Source organism: Trematomus bernacchii, unplaced genomic scaffold (assembly GCF_902827165.1).
Source record: "Trematomus bernacchii unplaced genomic scaffold, fTreBer1.1, whole genome shotgun sequence".
Classification (NCBI taxonomy): domain Eukaryota; kingdom Metazoa; phylum Chordata; class Actinopteri; order Perciformes; family Nototheniidae; genus Trematomus; species Trematomus bernacchii.
This window is the reverse complement of record NW_022987739.1, coordinates 20,346,319-20,355,778: the sequence shown is the minus strand read 5'-3', so window position 1 is coordinate 20,355,778 and position 9,460 is coordinate 20,346,319. Positions and strand designations below refer to the sequence as shown.

The 9,460-nt window shown below is 38.6% G+C and overlaps 1 protein-coding gene across 1 annotated transcript; it reads right to left on the bottom strand.

Annotated features, from left to right (window-relative positions):
- Window positions 1-236: 236 nt before the first annotated feature.
- Window positions 237-5,821, bottom strand: LOC117495111 (coiled-coil domain-containing protein 106-like). The gene is made up of 4 exons (XM_034146190.1): window positions 5,685-5,821; window positions 4,093-4,359; window positions 777-922; window positions 237-242 (listed from the first exon to the last, which is right to left on the bottom strand). The coding sequence occupies exons 1-4, from the start codon at window positions 5,812-5,814 to the stop codon at window positions 237-239; spliced, it is 549 nt and encodes a 182-aa protein (XP_034002081.1). The 5' UTR covers window positions 5,815-5,821.
- Between the last annotated feature and the right edge of the window lie 3,639 nt (window positions 5,822-9,460).

The following is a 9,460-nucleotide window of genomic DNA, read 5'->3' as shown; positions in this document are numbered from 1 at the left end:
CACAAACACTGGATAACTGAAGTCAATACCAGGCTATAAAGCACAGTAGAACAAACATTATACACAGCATATCAGAGAAAGAAAGCTATTTTATTTTAATAATACACTACAAGTAAAAACACTGAACAGTTGTGAACCACATTCAATCCTACTAAAATCCTACATCTAAACGTAATTATTAACAGGTCGCAAAAATAGAATGCAAAAATAGAATGCAAAAAGGCTTAACAGTTTGCCTAAAACTGCAGGGCATGGGATTGACCATACACAGCATATACTAAGATACTTAAAAGTTTTTTTTTTTTACTACTATATATCAAAAAAAAAATATATATATATATATATAAAAAAGAAAATACATTATTCAACTGTTCATTTAGCGTTTCAATAGACTATATTTCACAACTGTGTATTAACATTACATTTTAAAGTTTTCTCTACAATACCAGGAATAAACCTCTGGTGGAAACAGTCAATCCCTTATATATTTTTTTTGTAGGCGTACAAACTTAAAATTAAGAATACACATCAGCTAATAAAATACCCGCTGTGAGTTAGAGAAGGAAAACTTCCCAAAAGTAGCTTCCCCCCCCACAACAACAACAACGCTCAACCCACATTCAGAATTACCTGACAGAAAAGGGGATGAGCTGTTTGTTCCTTTTCATTTCATCTATCTTTTCTGCCAGTTCACCGACTATTTTCTTCTGACAGAGTTGGGCTAATTTTAAAAGTGTGTTTTTACCCTTAAACTGGTCTAGGACACTTTTATCTACCAGGAATACTTCAGCAATTGCTGCAGTGTCTTTCACAGCATTCCTGGAAACATGAGCTTTCTTAAAAGCTTTGGTCATCCTGAAGCCTCTCTGCACCAGTTTAAGGACACGCCGATATCTCCTCACCACATCTGAGATGGAAGACACTGAAAAATAAAGAATACATTAATGTCAATAAATGTTATGGCCCCCCAATAATTGTTGTGGTGTGTATTGTGTGCAGTGTCTTAGTTGCAGGGTGAGCCATAGTGTTTCTCACATATTTTCTCTTGAAAAGGGACTACAACTTGGATGAATGTGTGTGACTTCCCGTTTGTTTTAGAACATGTGTTGTATTTTATAGTAGGTACTAGGTAGTGTGCCTGTATGCGCAGTGTGCAAATCTAGTTAGATAATTTGCTATTTATTGGTAAAAAACATATTGGTGGTAAAAACTGGTGAGAACATTATTTATATTTCATTATTCATTACAGGTTCAGCTCAAACAGCCATAGTAGCTGAGCATTAGAGGTGTGGACATTTCTCGATTTATAAGATGCATGTACGATTCTGCATCGATGCAGTGACAGAACATAAATCGGGAGTTTGGTTTCATATCAGCTTAGTGAGAGTCTTACTGCGTTCTGTCATTTTATGTTGCGCTAGTTTCTCTCCTCTCCTCTGATCTCCGTTTCCCCGAGGGCAGAGCTTTACACACACCCCGTGTGTGCGGAGGTGAGAGGCGGCATTCAAACGATCTGCAGTCCACTAACTTGTTGCTCTCACTACCAATAACAGCTGCTCTGTTATGCCAAATTCACATCAGGCAGCAGCGAAGTGCAGATCGCCACAATGATGACATTTTTCTGAGGCGTGTTCATGTGTTTCAGACGAGAAGAAATTCTTTATAACATAGGTCAACGTGTCAGGACTCTGTTTACTGATTGGCTGCGGGTACTCTCTGGCTGCGCTTCGCCACTAAAAGTTGAAATATCCCCAACTTTTTGTTTGGTTGCACTTCCCCGCAGAATCAAACGTCCGCTGTGCGCTCATAGATATCGCATAGTAGAAGAACTATGAGTAAGGGAAGGTCCGTAGCTGCTAGGCAGTGTAAATGCCATCGGCTTTGTGCTGCATTCACATGATGCCGGAATAGTCTGAAAAGTTATCTCCCTGCCCATTCACCCCCCCCAAAGCAGTCAACCTAGGGAAACACTGAGCTGCTATGTGAAAACCTTATTTTTGTAGATTACAGCACACTGCAGAATTATTTAAGTTTTGTTTTTATTAAGTTTATGTGAGGTGGCTCACACAGATACTGGTATTGAAAAGAAGCTTTTATATTAAAGTCTGTACAGTCAGATCTTTGAAAGCACTTTCTAAATAAAAAAGGGAGTTCAGATTTATCTGACTGCTTGTATTAATAGATAACATTTTTTGCTATGTGCAGTAATATAGAAAATTGAGGATGCAATACATTGAGATGCATCGAGGATTGTTGGGAATTTGAATCGTTGACAGGTGAACCGTATTCAAATCGAATCGTGAGGCCACACCTCTAGTAAGCATGTGGTGTGTCTCTATTTTAGTTCATTCAACCTACACCCCAACCACTCCGGCACGATGAAGAGTACATTGGTGATAAGAGTGATGATGATTGGTCAATGGGATTGTATGCCCCAAACCCAGTATAAAGCACTAAGCTCACAATAATAACCTAAATACATAATACCTAAATACATTCAGCAGGTGTGTTAGTTTATTCAGGGTTCTTACACCTTTTCCAAAGTCAAATTCAAGCACTTTTCAAGCATTTTCAAGGTGCATTTTCAAGCTTTTCAAGCATCTTACAGCTGTTGTAAATTACATATTTATATACACATACTTATACTCAAATGATTATTTCCATACCTCACATTAAATCAGATGTTCTTTACGCTATAAACAACCAAATGTGTGTTTCATAATAGCATTCTACATGAGGATTTCAAAATGTGTGACCCATCTGTACGTAGACTGGGCATCCCATATAACCTGGCTGAGCCAATATAAAACAATCAGCCAAATAACTTTTCAATATATTATTGATTACTATTTTTGAGGTACTTTTAGGTTGGCAGTAAACACAAGTCAGAGGTAACTGGTGTACTTTGACTCCACTACATGTATTTAATACCTTTAGTTACTTTACAGATGTGGATGAATGATGTGAAATATAATCAAGTGTTAAATCAGACTTTAGTTCCACCTGGAGTAAATTCACAAGCTACTCTGTAGTATACAAAGTCATTCAAACTAGCTGCAACTTTACCAGCTTTGAGAACACTTTAATGATCAATCATTATAAAACATATCATATACAATTATTAGGGATGCTCCGATCGCCAATTTTGGGGCCGATCGCCGGAATCAGTATCGGCCGATACCGATACCGCTCTCTTTTCCTCTCTCCCTCTCTCTCTCTCCCTCTCCCTCTCTCTCCCCCTCTCTCTCTCTCCTGACAGCCCGTCAGTATCTCCTGCAGCTCACTGATCCAGTAATGAGCGACCCGACAGTGAAGAATAAATATATTTATAACTAGTTTAGCTTGTTCCAGAGGTAGATAAAATAGCTAAGTGTGTTAGGTCTAACTCTTAATGTGTGTTCTGCTCCGCTCACCGGTCCGTCACAGCGGGTGGAGCTGCAGGATTTCTGCTTCACACACACGTTGCATACCGCTATTTTATTGTCATTTTCGGACACTTAAAATACTGCCAGACTAGTGAAGCCATTTTGGCGAGCTTGTTTTGCCGCGCACAGAGAAAAGTGTCATGTATTTTACATGCAACGATAGCCTAATCTAAAATGTTCTACTATGGCGTACCTTTCGTGTGGTGTGTGGCTCGTCAGCGCAGACTCTCGCATCGTTATTGTTGCACACTTTGCAGGAGGCTACTCTTGGGCTTCGCTTGACCCTCGTCTTAGCCATGGCTTGTATTTGTCTTCTGCTAGCCAACGCTCGTTGAAACGGCAACCTCCTGGCATACTGTCATCTATCACTCTCATCAGAATGCCCAGGTCACACACGTAACAAAAACACTTGCCGGTCACGCGCATTGCGCGGGAAGGCCGGAGCGGAGCTGTTTTATGTAAAAGCGAAGCAATTAAGCGCGCTCCGACTTCTTTATTTTCTTTTAATCTAAAAAGCGAAGTAAAGCATTTACAATTTCAAGCACTTTATCCCAAATTCAAGCACCATTCCCAAAATTCAAGCACTTTTCAAACCTTGAAAACACCTCGTACAATTTCAAGCATTTTCAAGAATTTCCAGCACCCGTACGCACCCTGTTTATTATACCTCGCTCTCCTTTTCCTTTTGACCTCTTCGCCTTTTTGTTTTCCTTCTTCCCTTTTTTGCTTCTCTTCTTGCCATTCTTCTTCTGCTTCTTTTTCTTCTTTTTCTTCTTTCCCTCATCAGAAGAGTCAGAGGTAGAGGTAGAGCTTGAGTCAGAGCTTGAGTCAGAGCTTGAGTCAGTGCTGGAATCGTTGCTGGAATCCGTGCTGGAGTCCAACCTCATGGCCTGCGGCTCCTTATCTCCAGTGGCCATTACTTCCAAGTTCCCATCTGTTGATGAATGATAAATGACAAACAGAAATAAACTTTAAGTTTAGTCCCCACAAAGGATTTGCCTAAAGGCCAGAGGAGTCTGCTTTTATCACAATATACAACATTACAGAATGACATTGGTGTGACTGAGCTTGAGCAACTGATAACCTAAGGTGGTTTGAGGTTGTACATGAAGTGCATACTAATTGATGCGGTGGAGGTTAGATTGGGTATAAAGAGACATTGCAGAAGTACAAATAATGTTCACAAAACTTTAGATGGGATGTCTTATGTTTTATATATACAAAAGGGAGTTGTGTATGAGAACATGCATTAGTCTGCTACTTTCAAACTGCTTTGTGTAGAACGTTTCTATCACTATTAGTGTATTTCCATTAATTCCAACCAATTAGTGCTCATGTGGTCTAAGCCAATTCATCTTTAAATGGAGAGCCAATATGCTATGACAAGGCAGCAGTCAACAGCCTATACACAAGTGAAGTTAATTAAATTCCTAAAGGAATTCCTGAAAAATGACAACAATAGCTGAAATATTGTAAATATTATAGCCCAAATAAGAGACTTGAATTCCCTGGGAAATTGTATTTTCTCTGTTAAATTGTTTTTAATATTTTTGGTGAACATTTCAAGAGTTTGATTTATAATGCAAAAATACATTTGCAGTGCTCTGCCTGAATATCAATAACAAACTACAAACCCCTTTGTATAACACTGAGCAGAGACCTATAAATGTAGAAAGTACATGTCATGGGACTACGGATGAAAAATAGCCTCTTGGCTAACTCTGGCACATTTACAGTAATGTTTATCAATGTGCACTGTCCCTGATAAATGAATAAATAAAAAAATAGATGGCGAGGCAGCCATTTTTGTTTGCAATTCAAAAGATGCACATAAAGCAGCAGCCAATAGGAGGCTATACAGTTTTAAATGCAATTGATAGTAGCCCAAATAGGTAAAAGCAAAGGGGCGATGATATGCTGTCAAGATACTGTCATAAAAACAAACAGATGTGCAGTGGTAGCACTTTGATGAAGGGCTCCCAAACGCCCTGCCAGCAGTTTTCTTTCAGTGAAAAACGCTATATGGACACACGCCATTAGTGATCCTACACATTGTCCAGCTAAATATCTACATGCACTAAATGTAAAAATATAACGCCAAATCAAAAATAGTTACTTGAGAAAAAATAATATTGAAAGGCTGGCAATAATATTCAATAATAGCTGAAATACTGTTGTGGTATACTGCGCCATAATTATTTTGAAGCCACACAGGTTCTGGAGAGCCCTAATGTAAAACTTTGCTCCACCTGTACAAACCTTGCTCTTGTATAGAGTTCTTGGCCTCAAGCTGCTGCTTGAGTCTGCCATTTTCCTCCTCTAGCTCATCCACCCGAGACTGGAGCATCTCAGCCTTCTTTCTCCATACAATATGCTGCTTGACAAGCATACTACTTTCCACGTTACCAGCTGCAAAATAGGACATGACAAATTAGGAATACTAAGTCGGAGGTAAAACCGTGTGTTTAGTTTGCGGGGAGCAGATCGCCGTGTTTAAGGAGTACAATGTGAGTCGACATTACGAGACGAAACACGCGGAGAAATATAAAAACTTGACTGACGCTGAAAGGGCGCGGACATCGGAAGCTTTGCTAGCTAAGCTGCAAAAGCAGCAAGGCTTTTTTACCAAGCTTCACACATCCAGTGATGCAGCAACCATGACCAGCTTTGTGATATCCCACAAAATTGCTAAAAACAGTAAGCCGTTCTCGGAGGGGGAGTTTGTCAAAGAGTGCTTGGTGGACTCTGCAGCACTAATATGCCCTGAAAAAAAAGCCGCATTTGAGCAAGTCCCGCTGTCCAGGCGAACCGTGACTAGAAGGATCGAGGACATTGCGGGGAATCTGGAGCTTCAGCTGCAACGTGAAGTGGCAAGTTACGACTTTTTCTCCTTGGCTTTGGACGAGAGCTGTGATGTCCGCGACACAGCCCAGTTACTCGTATTCGTCCGCGGGATAACACCGGACTTCAAGATTACGGAGGAGCTGGCAGCAATGCGGTCGATGAAAGGGACGACGACAGGGAGCGATCTGTTCACGGAGGTAAACGAGTGCATGGACACGCATACATATGTGAACAAACATTTTCAATTATGAAGTTTACGAAATCCAGGTATAGATCCTCTCTCACTGATGATCATCTGTCAGCTGTGCTTCGCATCTCCACCTCAGACATTCAACCTGACTTTGATGCACTCGTTAAAGCCCAGCAGAGACTAGATTTCTCTCACTGAACAAGAAAAGAGAACTTAAAAACACCAAATGAGGTGGTTAGACTACAAATGTTGGCATGTAAAGGCACCAACTAGCAGTGAACTGGGACACTTTCTTTGAAAGCCTTTTTCTCAAAATCACAGTTCAGTGATGTTTAGTGACAGTTCAATATGATGTATCTTGCTTAATATTTGGAGTACAAAGACAATATTGTGATGTCTTTAGAATGCTAAGAACCTCTTTCCAACAGTAAATGAAACTCAAAATGTGTTTGAGTGAATGTGACTGAAAATGTTCACTAATATGAGTCACAAATGGTGAAAAACGTTCATTTTGTTTACCATTGTTTTGGGAAATTTGATTTAATAAATGACATTTTTTTGTAAGGCAACCTCACTTTTTCATTGCTTAACTATAACATATACTCTTACCAGCTTGTCAAAACAATGCTATTTACTGCTTTTTATAAAGAAATACAATTAATATTATGCAGAATTGAGTTCAGCCTTTTGGCCCGGCCCTCCACAATATTTTCAGTTTCTCATGTGGCCCCATGGAAAAAATAATTGCCCACCCCTGCTCTAGGATGTACATTTTTGTTCTCTCTCCCTCAGCTACCCATGGAGGCAAGATACAATTTAGACAAGTAGCCAGCTAACTAATGTTACAAGATATTTATTTCAGCGTATAGTATAGATAATGACACTGACATGAACTAGGCTTACTTGCATAAACAGCATGGTTTTTACATAAGCTGCTGTTATTTGAATTACTTATATATCCAACTTAGTGTGTATGTGTGCGTAACACACACATAGAAAATGTTCAGTTTATCATACAATTTGATGTCCTACAATTTACAGGGAATGCCGACGTAAAAGATGTGGACGTTTGAGGAGAAGTGTTAGGACAAAGTCACTTTTCTCACAATCACACTGCAGTTTATTCGCATGGATGAAGTACATCCATAGGTAAGCAATGCAAAGGTATTATCTTATTACAGTATTTGATAGATTACAGTAGCCTATGTGTAGAGTGCATTTGAGTATATGGAGTACATTTGCACTACAGCACATGCTGTTATCATAATTTATGGTGGCATGGATGTATGGTCAATCTGAAAGAATATTACAAAAGCATATCCTGTCATATAACCTGCCTTGATTGGCCAGATATGTTACAGTAACAAAAAAACTCTCTGACTTGACTTTTGGCTCTTGCTAATTTCATCATGTTGTAAGTTGACCATATTTTGTTTTTCTGCTCTTAAGTATTAATTTTTTCTGCTTTCAAGCATTAGGATTTCTTATAAATCATAAGTGTGGGCTTCTGACAGAAGAGTATGGTGGTGATTATATCTATACAACCAGATGTGACACTGTGTTGCAATGAGCATCAGTTTTAGTCAGCCCTGTACAGGATGGTTGATTGACAGGATGGCTTGTTATTGATGCTAGTTAAAAAACTAATGGCCCAAATACAATATACTCGGTATAAATTATGCTTCGTGACTTATATCTTGATCAAAGAAATGTTTTCTTCTTTGGGAAATGCACTGTCCTTATTTCATTATTTGTGTTAATCCTTGATAGATTTGCCCAGGGTTTGCATCTACGGCAAGTTGACATGCTTCAAGATGGCATTGCAAAGAGCTCAGCAACACTTTCCATGATGTCAAAGAAACTCAGAAGAATCTGTGTAAAAAGCCTGGGAAAGCACCAAAAGAAAAAGAAGCAGAAAGTCGGTGGAGTTAATGTCCTTGTCCACATTGATGAGAGCAAATTCTGCCACAAACGCAAGGTAATATAATTTAAATGTGCAATACACCTGACTAAATGTGTTACATTTTCTATAACCTGAAAGAGCTTACATCATTATGTGAATCATAATTTAGGATAGATATAGAGAGTGGGTGGGAGGGGAGAGTCATAGATAGGATATACAAAAGAAATGGCAGAAATGAATATCACTCTCCCCAAAGCTGTCAATCAGTTAATAAAAAACGTTGATGAAAAATGTGATTATGTGAAATGTGATATACTCATTTTATTGTATTTGTTTAACCTAAAGAGGGTTTATTTACGGAAGCGTAATGCATACACGTGAGAAATAAACGTTTTCTGTTTCAGGAAAGGTTCTCGTGAATAACCTTTTTTTCCTCAAGTGAATGCATTAGGCTTCTGTATTTATCTTATATATTAGTCAAATAAAACAGGAACAGGTGTTCCTAACTCAAACATTACATACATAATGAATAAATAATTAAATATTCACACAAAGCCAGAGTCAAGACTAAATTGAATTGCATTGCAGTGTCACAAGATTTGGTAATTGTTTTCAATCAATTTCAGTCAAGATTTTCTGGTTCCTAATGTGGTCATAGTGACACAAATAAAAGCACAAATTCATGAACTGTCGAGGAGAAAAAAGATAACCTTCGGGTTAGACCTTGAGAAGATTATCCATTTCCAGCAAATCATTTTGTAAGCATGTTTACTGTGTTAAAAGGAATTTAAAACAGATTTAGATGAAAAGGTAATTACACCTGACTAACAATAGATTGATTAAACATAAAGTCAAGAGATTATTTTGTAATAATATTCACACTGTTTTTTTAAAAACTTTTTTATACTGTTTTTTGGTAGTATGGAAGAGGACGCTTTGGTAACACCTGGAGAAGAAAGAGATCGTGGGTGTTTGGTATACTCGAGATCAAAGCTGCAAGCAGACGTCCCATTCTTCGCCTTGTAAAGAGAAGAAACAAGGAGACCCTTGTTCCCATCATCAAGAAGCATGTCAAGCCTCAAAGTCTTGTTGTGAGTG